This window comes from Desmodus rotundus, chromosome 12 (assembly GCF_022682495.2).
Source record: "Desmodus rotundus isolate HL8 chromosome 12, HLdesRot8A.1, whole genome shotgun sequence".
NCBI lineage: Eukaryota > Metazoa > Chordata > Mammalia > Chiroptera > Phyllostomidae > Desmodus > Desmodus rotundus.
The window spans coordinates 47,733,114-47,748,988 of record NC_071398.1 but is presented as its reverse complement, the minus strand read 5'-3'; the positions used below and the strand labels follow the sequence as shown (position 1 = coordinate 47,748,988).

The window sequence follows — 15,875 nt, the reverse complement described above, 5'->3', positions numbered from 1 at the left end:
AGTTGTCATCCTTTCCTCGTGAAGGGGCTTGAGTCCATATTAATAAAAACACATTTTCTGTGAGACCAATACAGAGAGTAATAAAAAACATGAGTGGGTTCATTATAGACTCTGGAAAATTTTCTGACACAAATGACTTACTTACATCATCATATATGTATGTGACAAATATAACACAATACTGTAGGACAAGCCTTTGAAGGAAACAAGATGCTTAATGACATTAAATGGAATTCTATTGTTTAGTTATAGTTCGAACATCAATTAATATAAAAATTTTTTAAGTGGGAGAATTGAATTCTGACAGTTATTGGTGTTTTGGTTAATGTGTAAATCCTATGGTATTTATCATAGTGAAAGAGAATTTGTACTTTATAGACATCATGTGTAATATTTCGGGCATTCTCAATGTGTTCAGCTTACAAACATTTATAAATTATACTTAGAGCCGAAAGACAGGGCGAGAGAAATAAGAATCGGTTGCCTTTCACATATCCGCAACTGGGGAAACGACTTGCAACCCCGGCATGTACCCTGACTCGAATCGAACCTGCAACCTTTTGGTTCACAGGCAGGTACTGAATCCACTGAGCCACACCAGCCAGGGCTAACTATGTGATCTTAAAACCGTCAGGATCCACATGCTTGGTACTTCTAAGTGCTGCTCAGTTTATGTTTCCATATCATCAATAACCCAACGGTCTCTACAACAAAAGTTATTCGCTTTCAATTCATGGCTACTCCTTCAATGAAGCTATTGAACAAGCCTGGTTGTGATCACATTTCTTTATTCGCTGGTGTATATCACAGACCTAGACAGGCCTCTGAAGCAGTGAGATAATTAGTAATGGATTATCAAAGCAATGGAACATAATGCCATGGCTATTTTTTCACGATTCTAATTTATCTGCTCACACCTTATATTATCCTTCTCACCTCACTGTTTTCCCTCAAATTCTAATGAATAAATAGGACTCAATTTGTAGAAACAATTTTGATAACCACGTTTCCAGCACAGCTATAGTATATGTAAATTCTCTAATTTCTTAGAACTTAAACGTCCATTAATTACGTCCCATTGAGACTTAACCAATTCTCCAGCTTCAGAGCCTTTTGTCTTCCAGCTATTTCAAAAATGTTTACTTTACAATTCCACTAATCATCATGCATACTTTTCTGCAGTTTGCTCACCCCTTAACTTCATGCCACAAATAATCTGCAGTCCCATGCAGACATTGTCACTGTATTTACAGGTGTTAATGATCATTTTCCAACAAGGGGGTTAAATCCTGAAAGGAAAAATTACTCTCTCAGGTTCAAAGATTCATTTTCCCAACTTAAATAGAGGCGAACATGCACCTATTCCGGCACTAAATATAAATTTGGTACGCAGTCATTATTGCCAGGTACACATCATACTCCTAGATTTTCAGAACAAATCAAGTCTCAAAAAACTCAGTAAGAACTGTCACATGCAAGTAAAGGTGAAATGATGACTATTTCCCAGCGAGATGAGATCTTTGAATCCTAAGCCTTTTTCTCAGGGTCAGATGCCCACTTTCAACACCTTTATGGATGACAACATTGTAGACATCTTGGTAGCAAATGTTACCACACTCCCAGAGGTATGCTTTATTGTTAGAAATGACAAGTTATATTCCCAAAATACATTGAGAAATGTTATGGAGGAAAACAAGTATTTCCTGAGGTTTCAAAACAAGTATCGAGAAACAGCCAGATGGAATATATTCTGAGGAAACTAACAGTATGGAAAAACCGTATCTACTTGCTTTGGGGATGCCAAATATCTCCCCTCCATGTTCCCTCTATACCTGTCTTAAGTATTCTTCCTCTGATCACTGTGCAAACACCCTGGACCTAATGATGTTCACACTAAAAGCTTTGCTACTTATGATGTGAAGAGAATGAAAACTATGTGTTTTATTCAGTACTTTAGTGAACCTTCATGTTTTGAGAGCAATTTTTCTATATTCATTCTTCATCATTACAGAGCACGAATTACAAATGTAATCTGCAGGAACATTTTACTAAAATGTCTTTGGTAAAGGTGGATGTTAAATCTTCCTGCTGGCTTTAGTGAAAGAAACACACCCTTTAAAAGCATGCTAATAAAATACTGTAAAATATAAACAGCGAGATAATCACATATGTAAAGAATCTCAAAGCTACAGAATAACACTGGTGTTAGCATTCAGTATTTATAGTTCAAATGGCGCAACTTTCCTAATATCTGGTCCGTGCTTAGAGGACCTTGGCTGTGGCCGTGATTAGTATTCTCTGTAACTTGCATTTTATTTTTCTTACAAACTGTGTCTTAAGAAGTGTGGTTGTATCTGTCTGCTAACTGGAATCTGGGTAAGGGCCTCTGCTGTGGCCCAGGATGGATAAATTCATAGTGCCAACTTCAAAGGTAAGAATATTTCTCAGCAAAAACATTTCACTTACTAATATATCATTAATAAATATCCAAACACCTACGCAATGTAAATGCAAGAAATACACTGTTATTCCTATTACAATGGAATATAAATCAATGTTTACTTACAGAGCTGTGAAAGGCTGAGAATAAAATGGCCATGAAATAAACTGCCAGTGACAGTACTGATCAGTATTATGCCAATGATGATTGTTTTAGTATTACGTATAAGTGAAGACTACTCAAATTCTATACTTGAAATGTTTACTAAAATCTATATATCCAACTTTTTGCAAATAGGTTTAGCAGCTCTATATTCAAACACATTCTTATGTGCTCTGGATGAGACTTTACCTCATTCACAGTAAACCTAGCCTACAAGAGCCCTACTGATGTGGCTCAGTGGATTGAGTGCCAGCCTGCAGACTAAAGCATCACCAGTTTGATTCCCAGTCAGAGCACCTGCCTGGATTGTGGGCCAGGTGCACAGCTGGGCATATGTGTGAGGCAACCAACTGATGTGTCTCACACATCGTGTTTCTCTCCCTAAATCCCTCCCTTCCTTTCTCTCTAAAGATAAATAAAATCTATTAAAAAAATAGCCAACAATTAAAACTCACTGAAACCAGCGGGACTGCTGCCTGTTTCAAAATTCTGACATCCTTCAACTATATACACATTATTTTTTCTTTCTACAGGGCACCAGTGGCTCTGACGTGAATATCTGACATAAGACAGAAATCCACAAATATTTTTTTTTAATTTTATTGATTTGAAAGAGAAATCTGTATTTGTTGTTCCCCTTACATGTGCATTTATTTGTTGCGTCTTGCATGTGCCCTGACTAGAGTTTAAAATCAGAACCACAGCATATCAAGATGACACTAACCATTTGATCTACCTGGTCAAAGCCAGAAAACTTTTGATTATATTCAATCACAGTGACTGGATCAACAGAAGAGAAATATGCCTGCAGATCTGTGATTTGTGTACACACTGACCCTGCAGACTTTTTCTAAGAAACATTTCTGGATGCACACTCAGAAGAGGCACATTCCATCTAGTTGGCTGCAGTCTCCTCCGGCACCTATTAGGCCAGGGTTTCTGTTGCAATCAGTTTCCCCTAACCTCTATGGTGCTGCAACTAGTGATCATCACCCAAGTAATTGCAGACATTATGGCACATGGCCCTTTGCAAGCCCTGGGCCAGAGACTCCCTAAAATACTGATCACTACCTTTATAAACAATAAAATTCATGCTGCTCCCAGATGTACTTGAGGATGTCATAACTATCCCTTCTTTGGCGTGATCTCTGTGTGTCTTGAAACTCACAGCACTGAGCCTTCTCATGACACCCAGAGAGCGCACAGTCTTGCCTAGGTGGATGTGAGTAGGATGCAGGTTTACAAAAAAAATCACTGAGTTAATTCTGCAACAACAGGCTGCATGGAGGTAGAGAACGTTTGAGACACACATAATAGAGAACGTTTGAGACACACATAAAAGGTGTTCACGTCTTTATGCTTGTACAGAAGAAAGCTGTCTCTAAACTACTCCATCCAATAAATAGAGCAGTAAGATTAAAGAAGACTTAGGAAAAAGGTCTGGATGATTTTACAAACCAAGGAATATTAGCTCGGCAGTTCTTGTATTGGTGGTTTGACACTCAAAAATTATCACTAGTATGGAAAAAAAACATGTCCCCCAAAGGAAGTCCTTCTGCAAACTGAGCTGAATTCAGATGATTTTCTCTGGGCCAAAACTGCATCAGATCTGTGTCAGCTAGTTGTACAAGGAATAACCCCTACAAAGCATCTCCTGGAACCTTATAGGTGCTGCAGATGAAATACCATCAGCACAGAAATTTGCAGTGACATGAACTGGAAAAAGTCCTGGATTAACAGTAAGCGCAACATGGCCATACATGGTTCCCGTGTAAAAAGAAATTTATGGGGAACCTCCCTAGTGTTTATGTTTGGCAGTATGAGGTTTGATTCCCACAAACAAGGCTTCAGAGAGTTCCCTACACTGTTGTTTACTTGAAAAAAACCCTCTGAACATTTCTGATGCATCTCAGTATGTCAACCCATTTGAACTCTTACGTGCAGAAAAAGGTTATAATTTTGGCTAAAAGATTTCTGACATTAACTGTACTTATATGGCCTTTTTCCTGTGTGAAGTCTCTCATGATGAAGTAGTTGATACTTTTGGATGAAAGATTTCCCACAATAACTGCACTCATAAGGTCTTTCTCCTGAATGAACTGTGATGATAATGGGCGCCAGTGCTACTGGTAAAAAAAGATTTCCCATGTTCATTGCACTCATAAGGCCTTTCTCCTGTGTGAACTATCTGATGACGATGAAGGTGAGATTTTCTTTTAAAAGATTTCCCACATTCATTGCACTCATAAGGCCTTTCTCCTGTGTGAACTGTCTGATGACGACGAAGGTGAGATTTGGTTTTAAAAGATTTCCTACAATCACTGCACTCATACGGCCTTTCTCCTGTGTGAACTTTCTGATGATAACGGAGGCCAGCAGTACTCTGAAAAGTTTTCTCACATTCACCACACTTATAAAGCCTTTTTCCATTATGAACTCTCCTATGAAACTGAAGTTCACCTTTTTGAATGAAAGATTTCCCATATTCACTGCACTCATAAGGCCATTCTCCAGTGTTAACTCTCTGACAATAACAAAAACTAGAAATTCTAGCAGAATACTTTCCACAGTCACGGCGCACAAAACATTGTCTTCCAGCAGAAATACACTCTTGAACATATGCATGTTTGCAGCCAACAGTTTTTTTGGATTCATTCAGGGTGGAATAATTTTTTCGTTGGATAGTCACTTGAGTCATTGAGATTTCATCCAGCCTGTCCCTGGTGTGAGTAGCCTCTTGTTGGAGATGTTCTGACTTGGTAGGGATGTCCAATCCAACTCCCCTACAGGTAAAAAGCTTCTGAGAAACATTATAATTGCAACTCATGGCAAGTGACATCCTGTCCACACCTCTTACGAAAGGCTTCTCTCTCACATGGTGCTCCTGGTGCTGGTGACATTTTGTACCAAAATAAAATCGTTTTGCACGCGTTCCACACCTCAAAAGTTTCTGGCTGTGTTGTGCTTCCTGATGCTCAATCAAGTGGAAAATATGACTCAAGATGGGCCCACAACTTTCACAGGGGTTGCTTTGTTGAGAAAACAAAGCTGCGTTGAGATTCTTTATGTCTGACACTGTTACAGGAACACTCTGTTCTATCAGTGTTTCCACATCTTCTGTTCCACAGCAGCAACCTAAACAAAAGGAAACGCTGGTGAAATATATGTTGACCTTATAAACAAGGAATCACCTCATCACACATGGCCATCTGTCACATCTAGGGATGATTCTAAAACCATTTTCAAGACACATGAGTCAGACACTGAAGAAATGGCTATTATACCTTCCTTGGCCCCAAAGGTCAGTCAGTGGTGGTGACCTCACTGAGGAGGTGACAGAAGCATAAGATGAAACACGAGGAGGAGAGACTGGGTCTACTAGTGGTTCTTCCACAAATGGCTTCCTATAGGACCTTTTCTGTTGGTGATGTGAGGCATGTAGAATAATTTGAATGAGCTCAAACTCATCAACATCAGTTGTACTGGAGCATATCATATTCAAGATCAATATAATGATATGTGTGCACTTCAAGGGTTTGCAAGCATTCCCCAAAGTTAGAGTACAGTAAAAAAAAAAAAAGCCCATAAAGAATGTCTGAGGTGAAAGGTTTAGATAGGTGAAGATTATCTGTGGACTGGGAATCTGAAATGAAGACTGAGAACTAAGTAGATGACAAAGTGTCAACAATAAGTAAAAATAAGTAGAATGGGGTGACAATCTAGCAATGGTAACAAGATACCTTTATTTCTTTTTTAAAAAGATTTTATGTATTTATTTATTTTTTTTTAGAGAGAAGGGAAAGGAAGGAGAAAGAGAGGGAGAGAACCATCAATGTGTGGTTGCCTCTCGTGTGCCCCCCCGCCGGGGACATAACCCACAACCCAGGCATGTGCCCTAACAGGGAATTGAACCAGTGACCCTTTGATTCGAAGCCCACGCTCAATCCACTGAGCTACGCCAGCCAGGACACAAAATACTTTTATATAAAATAGATTCCTAATTATGACTTTAACAAAGTCCATGTATCAAACCCTCTCCAACAGCCCTTCACCAGGGCATGACTGCCTCTGGGTACACCCTATCATGGATGGAGTCGTATTTTACCTGGAATGCACAAATGATTCTTCTCCTTAAATTCCACTTGAGTCATTACATGGACTATAGAAGATAAAAATTCTGAGAGGAAAACTGAAGAGGTAGATGGCCAGCACTGTGGTAGAATATCGAAGCATGAAAGATACCACAGAAAAAAATTCTATGTGAGTGACTTCAAGATGATGGCCAAATAAGAAATATGAGAATTCTCCCTTCTTCCAGAACAAGTAGACATCTATCTACAAACAGAATCAATCATGGGAGAGTGGAATAAAAATCCAATTAAGACTAAGAGAATATCAGCCCTCACAATGTGGTTCAGTTGGTAGTGAGTCATCTCGATATGCCAATGTTGCAGGTTCTATCCCCAGTCAAGCACATACACAAAGAAACCAATGAATGAATAAATAATTCGAACAACAAACTGATGATTTTTTTCTCTCTCCCTTTCCCCTGCCTCTCTAAAATTATTAATAAACAAATAAAAAAGACAAGCAGCAAAGCATGAGTGAAAAAACACTGAACAGCATAAAAAGGATGACTGCGAAGATGGGTTACCAAACACATCTGAAGATGGCTAGGGTCAAAAACAAGGGTCAGCGCTACCTTTATCAACCATTGTAATTGTTCTAATGTTGAACCTTCTGGGCTATTCTGTGAAAAACACTGGAAAGTTTTGATTTTTTAAAAAGATTTATTTATTTTTTAGAGAAGTGGAGGGAGGGAAAAAGAGAGGGAGAGAAACATCAATGTGTGGTTGCCTCTTGCACACCCCCTACTGGGGACCTGGCCTGCAACCCGAGGCATGTGCCCTACCTGGGAATCAAACCAGTGACCCTTTGGTTTGCAAGCCAGCACTCAATCCACTGAGCCACACCAACCAGGCTTAGAAAGTTTTGATTTTAAGAACCAAAGAAGCCCCACAACACCTTTGAACTCCTCACTGTTTACATATCAGGGGACCCTACAGTGTTTCTCAGCATAATATCCAGAACAAAATCCCTTTGCACATAACCTAGTCCAGGAAGAACACAAAACTCAGTATGTCCCCAGCAGTATCTGCCACTAGACATTTCAAAATCCTTGATTGTCACTGAAAAGAAATGCTACCAAAGCAATTGGTACATTTTTTGTTATTTTGACCTCAGCTCATATAGCATCAAGGCTACTAGACTGCTGGGACTTGTCTCAAGTCTGAAACTCAACACGGACTCAGCCTACCTTTAAATCTACATGTAGATGAATATATTTCTCTAGCCAGAACTGATCCATAAAATTGAAAGGAGTTACTAAATTTTTAAAATACAGCGAGGTGAATAAAGTAACACCACCAGGATATGTGATATTTGCATTATGGGAATTGGAGGAAGTCCTGGTGCTGGTGGTGGGTGGACACAGAGAAAAGAAAAGGGAAAGGAGCAAGTCAGGTATAACTTTTATTTTAAAACAGTAAGCTGAAGACTGACTTCCCACTTCTGAAAAAGAGCTGTAAACAATCAAGTGCATGTATTCTCACAGGTCCTTGTACAGATTCAGTGCAAACTGGACTTTTCACAAAGACACAGTAAAATGAAAGTGTCAAAAATCAAAGGCAAAGAGAGCTGTGAAAGCACAAAAAAAGTAGAAATGACTTTCACACAGGGGAACACCTGAATAAAGGTAGCAGTAGATTCCTCTGGAAAAAAGTTGCAGACCAGGGGAAAATAAAATATGTAAAACACTGAATGAAAATCATCAATATTTTATCCATAAATTCTGTTGTTCAGAAAGAAATACTTTCCCAGAAAAACAGAAGATAAGGAAGTTCACTGCCACTCAACTTCACTAAAAATACCAAAATGATTTCCTGAGGATAAAATTTAAAAAATACTAAATAGAAACTCGATTACATGGGGAAGTATAATTCTCACTAGTAAAGGTGAGAATGAAATCAAATTCACTATACTGTAGCACTAGATTGGTGGAATGTACATTACATAGCTACTATAAGAGCTTAAAATTAAATCTAGTTAAAATAATAAAGCTAATATTCTGTACCTTGTTAGATGCACAATAATAAAAATAAAATTGTGACATTAAAAAAAAGGGATATGTCATAGAGATTCAAAAGGTAAAATTTTTGGATGCAATGAAGGTGTTATCAAGATAAAATAAACTGTAAAGTGTATGAGTTGTTTAATGTAAGTCTTTTGCAAATCAGCTAAAATGTATATAATAATTATACAAAAAAGAATCAAATCTCTATATAATCAAATCACAAAGGAAGACCACAAGACAGGAAGCCAAAGAAACTGCAAAGAGGGGGGGAAAAAAAAAAAAACAATGAAGAAGTGGCAAAGTATTTCCTTAAACAAATTCTCTAAACAAAAGACATGAATGGCCCTGACTGGTGTGATTCAAGGTTTGGGCATCCACCTGCACACTTGAAAAGTCACCTGTTCAATTCCTGGTAACAGACATGTTTGGGTTGTGGGCCAGGTCCTGGGTGGGGGTGTGCAAGAGACAACCAATTGTTGTTTCTGTCACACATTGATGTTTCTTTCTCTGTCTTTCTCCTTCCCTTCCCCTCTCTTTAAAAATAAATTAGTAACATCTTTAAAAAAAGACAAAGAGTGACTAAAGAGATTAAGGAAAAAAAGACAAAATATATGCTGCTTACAAGAGTCACTAACCTTTATGGACACAATCAGGCTGAAAATAAAGAGATACAAAAAATCCCATGCAAATGAAACCAGAACATGGCAGGCGGAGCTAAAATTCTGCCAGGTCAAAAAAGATGTCCTCAAAAACTGTCACAAGAGACTAAGTTCATGACAGGATGATAAATAAGTCGATTCTTCAAGAAGATAACAATTTTAAGTACTATGGACTAAACAATACCACTCCCCTCCCCTTTCTAAAATAGCATGGAAAGAAATAAATATGGAGGAATAAATTCAACCAAAAAAGGTGAAATGGCTGCACTATGAAAACAGTAAGACAGTGATAAAAGAAAAGGAAGAAAAGACAAAAGAGTGCAAAGACAGCCAGTGTACTTGTATTTTAAAATTTATTATCGGTAAAACGTCTACGCTACCCAAATCAATCTACAGATTCAATGTAACTCTGATAATTCCAATGGTATTTTAAAAGAAATTTAAAAAGAATCTTTAAATGAATAGAAATCAAAAGACTTCAAATAGCAAAAGCAATCCTGAGCAACAGCAATTTTTGGTGGCATGCTTCCTGACTTCAGTCTACTACAAAGCCAAAGCAACCAAACTGTTAAAATGAACACAGACACAAAGACCAATAAAACAGAACAGAGAATACAGAAATAAACACAGAAAAAGATGTTGAACTAATCTTTACAAAAAAAAAAAAATGCACCTATGTAAGAAAGAAAAGATAGTTTCCTAAGTAAGTAATGCTGAGAAAAATTGAGATACACATGTAAAACAACAAAAGTGGAAACCACTGATAAAAATTAGCTCAGACTACATGAAAAAATTAAATGTCACTCCTAAACTTTAAACTCCTTCAAGACAACCTAGAGAAGTTTTAGAGATTTGCTTTCTTTTTACAATCTATAATTTTTTTTAAAGAATTTATTTTTTCTTTTCAAGGAAGTGGAAGAGAGGGAGAAAGAAAGGGAGACAAACATCGATGTGAGAGAGAAACATCAATCTGTTGTCTCTGGCATGCCAACAACTGGGACCCTGAACTGCAACCCAGGCATGGGCCTTGACTGGGAATCCAACAAGGCAACCTTTTGGTTTGCAGGACGATGCTCAACTCACTGAGACACATGTAAGGGCTGAAGATTAGTTTTTGAAATGATATTCTCAATGTGACGATAACCACCAGGGAAAAAAGCAAATGTTAACAGTCTGAACTCCAACAAATGAAAGTTTCTTCACAGAACAGCAATTAACATAATGAAATGAAAAGGCAGCGCTAACCAGTGTGGCTCATTTGGTTAGGCGACATTCTGGAAACCTAAAGATGTTCCACTGGATTCCCGGTCAGGGCACATGACTAGGTTGGGGGTTCAGTCCCCAGTTGAGGTGAGCGAGAGGCACAAAGGATCAATGTTTCCCTCTCACATAGCTGTTTTCAATAAAATTGAAAAAAAATCATAATAATTAAAAGAAACAGTCTCAGCATGGGAGAAAATATTTGCAAACATACAAAAATATGGCTTGGTGATTCTGTGGGTTCACTTTGGAAAATGTCACATAAATTTAATCCTTTCCCAGTCAACAACAAAGTTATGTCATCACTACATAGCAAGTTATTAAAAAAACAAACCTTAGTCTAAGAAATACTCTAAATAATGTAATTAAACATAATTCATTATTAAACACTGGTAACCAGCCTCTGAGACTACTGAAAAACTGTCAAGACCAGACTTGCAGAATACAGGGCTTCCAAAGAGTGAAAATGTAAAAAAATAAAATTGATACAGTAACTACTATAAAGGACACATGGACAAAATCAAGGGGGAGAGTGGAAGTGGGGGAGAGAGGTGGGTTCGGCTAGGGTGGGGTGGAGGGATGGGGAGAAAAGGCATACAACTGAAATTGAGTAACAATAAAACATTTTTTTAAAATTGAGCAATGTCTATAAAGTAAAATAGGCAAATGAAAAAAAACATATCAGTAGGTGAAAGAGAATATATAAAATATAAAAGGTATTCAAAATACTCAATCAAAAACTGTAGAAAAATTTCCAAAATGAAATATATACAAATTGCTCTAACTGGTGTGGTTCAGTGTGTTGAGCATCATCCCATAAACCAAAAGGACCCTGGTTTGATTCCCAGTCAACGCACATGACTGGGTTGGGGGCCAGGACCACTATTGGGGTCACACAAGAGGGAACCAATCGATGTTTTTCTCACCTATCGATGTTTCTCTCCTCTTTCTCCCTCCCTTTCTCTCTAAAAATAAATAAATAAATACATAAATAAAATGTACATAAATGACCAACAGAAATAGAAAAAATTCTTTTTCTCACTAATCCAGGTGGTATTCATTAGGCTCCCTGAAACATTACTAACCACAAATCCTTCCCTATGAGTTCAGTGCAACAGGCGTTGGTATTGCAGGGGGAGAAAAGAGCAGTGCAAATAAACCAGTCCTACTAAGGAAAGCAACTACTCAGAAAACTGGAAAATCAAGCAGTGCTTACAGTGCACATAAGAGGAGAGAGCACCCCCAAGAGAACAGGGGGCATAAGGAAATTCAAAGCCTAGTCCATATCATTGGCAGAGTGAAGGCATTACCCAGTGAGGATATTAGTTCAAAGTTCTCCAGCATCACATCTAGGTACAGGCATCTCTGATCTTCATCAAGGAGGCACCACTCTTCCCTGGAGAAGTACAGGACAATGTCCGCAAAGGTCACACCAACCTGTCACAATTGAGACAAATGAAGCCAGTGCTCTCTGAGAACCACAATACTATTTCTTATAAATCCTCCCCATGTCCAATTCCTCCAGGGATCCCCAGTTCACTGTGGACACAAAGCCCTAATGTCGGTGCTGGTTGCTCTCTCATCACAATCCCATTAATTACTGTTCACACCTTCAGCGATAGCAGCTTCCTTGGGGGACAAAGGGGACGGAAGATAAATGGCATCTAAGCCTTGGTCCATGACTGTAGGGTCCCGTTCTTTCTGCCAAGAAATTTCAGTCTCCCAGTTCATGCCTACAACGCACAATCAAACATGACCTTATAATTCACCGTTATGTCCTTGCACCAGGGGCCAGGACCATCAGCTCACACTTCGTCTAGTTGGGCACATCACTGTGGAATGTCTGCCTCCTTCACATCTTCAGACCCCTGGTTCGCTCCCTGAGCTCTGCCGCCTTCCTGCTCCATAGCGCAGGTATTACTCTGGACTCACCCAGGCAGTAGGCATATGGCGTCCAGAGAATGCCTGGCATTCAGCAGGATCCAGCACAACCTGTTTTCTAATGGATCCCACAGCGGGGCAAAGCCCCGAAGGAAGCTCTTAAGTCCTCCTCCCCACCTGCTTCAATTTTGGCTTCAATAGTCACCACTTAGAACCGCAAATGAATTTCAGTGACGAATAAGCCCTGTCCCCTCTGCACTGTACTTGTTGTGTCCGCAGAAACCACAACACTCCTGCCTCCAATGACCCTTCCTCAGGGTCCTCTACGTGGGGCCTGGGCTGCAGGGCACCCGCACACGGGATGTAGAGTTCGCTGTGATGGGGCGGTGGAGGCTGAACGTGCGAGGGGCCGTGCACTTACCACAGCCGCGCGTCTCCACGAGGCCGCCAACGGTCGCCGTCCTCGAGGCATGGCTGGTCCCGCCCCGACGCGAGTCACCCAGTCACCCGGGGGCGATGCCCAGCTTCTTACTCTCCTGTGCGGACCACCACTCCGGCGCCTTCCTGGCCCCAGCACGTCCAACAGCACCAAGCAAACTGGAACTTCGGGGCACGTAGTTAACCGGATTCTCGTGGAAGCAAAATGCCCGCTTCTAACGGAAGAGGTCGCCGGAAACGGAAATACTTTTTATGACCCCTCATTGGTTATGGGTAACGGTTCTCCATGCAGGGTATTCTGGGTAATGAGGGTCTGAGACTCCGAGGCGGTGACCAGAGGTTCTTCCACATCATTACCGTAGAAAAGACCAAGATCCTAGGCTGAGTGCGGCGGGGAATGTCGGGTCCTCACAAAAGACACTTCTCTCAAATGGCTACAGAAAGCCCTCATCTTTTCCTGGTGAAGGGGCTTGAGTTCATGTTACTAGAAACAAATTATCTGTGATCCCAGTACACCGAGCTGTAAAGAGGTACGCCTGCATTACAGAGTCCTGATAATATTTACACAAATGACCTACTTACTCCATCATATGTGTATGTGACTAATATAATACAAGACTGTAGGATAAGCCTTTCAAAGAAAAAAAGAACTAAGATGCATAACATAAACATTAAATGGAATTCCATTGTTCGGCTATAATTTGAACATCAAGTTAATCAATTTTTAAGTGGGAAAATAGAATTCTGACAGCTATTTGCATTTATCATAGTGAAAGAGAAGTTGTCCTTTACAAACATAGTTAAGACACCAGGTGAAATGACATTTCAGGGATTCTCAATGTGTTCAGATTACACACAAATTTATAAATTATGGTTCGGTTAAAACAAGTATATATTTACCGCTAAAGTTGACCTAAGTATATCTGAAACTTTAAAAATCACATGAAATTGCCCTGGCTGGTGTGGCTTGGTGATTGAGTGCTGGTTTGTGAATCAAAGCGTCCTCAGTTCGATTCTCAGTCTAGGGCACATGCCTGGGTTGCAGGCTCGGTCCCCAGTTGGGGGCCTGTGAGAGGCAACCACACATTGATGTTTCTTTCTCCCTTCCCCTCTCTAAAAACTAAATAAAATCTTAAAATAAAAAAAAATCAAAAAGTAATTATGGGTATGCATATATATTTAATAAACACTAAATTCGTATAGGTTAAAAGGTTGTCCTATTTAAAATTTCAGAGCAAATATGACACTGAAATATAAACTATAATTTGAAAAACATTGTTAAGTAATGTAACAGAGGAGTTGACAAAACTCTAAAAAGTTACCAGAAATTATAGAAATCCTTGTGAATAAACACAATCTCCAGCATCCCGAAACTGTCACAATGATCATCAGTGCGGTCTGACACTGTCGGTGAACTACTGGCATGGGAAGATATTACAGCATCTTCTTGTCCATGAAACACCTTCCCCGTTAAGTCAAATCTCTTTTCATCTCCTTTAAATGTGTGCGCTTAGAATCCTCAGGATGAACATGCTTACCATTCTTGAGTACTGGTCAATTTATGTTTCCACGTAATATATCAGCTAACAATTTATTATATCATGAAATATTTTCTTTTTGAATTGTTGGCTACTGCTTCACTAAAGCCTTTGAACATCCCTGGCTGTGGTCACATTTCTGTAATCAGTGCTGTATAACACACACCTAGTTCAGCCTCTGAAGCAGAGATAATTAGCAAACAATTATTAAAGAAATGAAACACAACACCATGGCTATTTTCCCACAATTCTAAATTTGTCTCCTCATACATTATAGTGTCTTTCTCACCTCACTTTTTCCCCCTCAAATTCTAGTAAGTAAAAAGGACTCACATTGTAGAAACAAAAATTTTATGATAGCCATGTATGCAGCATAGCTACAGTTCATGTAAATTCTCTCATGTCTTAGAACTCAGTGTCCATTAATTACCTCCCATTTAGACTTACCTTATTCTCAGGCTTCAGAGCCCTTTGTCTTCCAGTTATTTAAAAAAATGTTCATTTTATAACTCCACTAATCATAATTCATACATTTCTTCAGTTTGCTCACCCCTTAATTTTACACCAGAAATAATCTGCAGTCCCATGCAGACACTCTCATGTATTTACAGGTGTAATGATCATCATTTCCCAGCAAGGGGGTTAAACCCTGAAAGGAAAAATTATTCTCTCAGGTTCAGATTCCCACGTTCCCAACCTACACAGATGCCAATATTACAGCCATCCTGGCACTGAATGTAAATTTGGAATGTAATCATTATTCCCACTTTCGGAACAGATTACAACTCAGAAAATTCAGTAAGAACTGTCATGTGCAAATACAGGTGAAATGCTTATTATTTCCTTGGAAAGAGAAGAGATCTTTGAATCCAAATTCATTTTCTCAGGGTCAGATGCCATTTTCAACACCTTCATGGATGACAACGTTGTAGACATCTTGGTAGCAAAGGTAAATTTGCTATGTAACCACACTCCCAGACATGTGTTCTGTTGTTAGAAAAAAAGCCATATCCCAAAAGTACATTAAGAAATATGATGGAGGAAAACAAGTAACTTATGATATTCATGCTGAAAGCTTTGCTATCCATGAAGTGAAGAGAATAAAGACTGTTTTATTCAGTATTTTAGTGAACCTTGTTTTGATAGCAATTGTTTTATGTTCAGTTTTCACCATTACAGAGCATGAATTACAAATGGAATCTTCAGGGACATTTTACTAACATGTCTTTGATAAAGGAGGGGGCTAAAGCTTCCCGCTGGGTTTAGTGAAAACAACACACTCTTTAAAAGCATGCTAATAAAACACTATAAAGTAGAAACAGCGAGATAATCAGGCATGCAGAGAATCTGAAAGCTACAGAACA

General features: G+C 39.0%; 1 protein-coding gene across 1 annotated transcript; it reads right to left on the bottom strand.

Annotated features, from left to right (window-relative positions):
• Positions 1-782: 782 nt before the first annotated feature.
• On the bottom strand, positions 783-13,088 carry LOC139440399 (zinc finger protein 211-like). Its single transcript, XM_071219835.1, has 3 exons — positions 12,957-13,088; positions 11,965-12,091; positions 783-5,737 (listed from the first exon to the last, which is right to left on the bottom strand). The coding sequence occupies exons 1-3, from the start codon at positions 13,005-13,007 to the stop codon at positions 4,677-4,679; spliced, it is 1,239 nt and encodes a 412-aa protein (XP_071075936.1). The 5' UTR covers positions 13,008-13,088; the 3' UTR covers positions 783-4,676.
• Between the last annotated feature and the right edge of the window lie 2,787 nt (positions 13,089-15,875).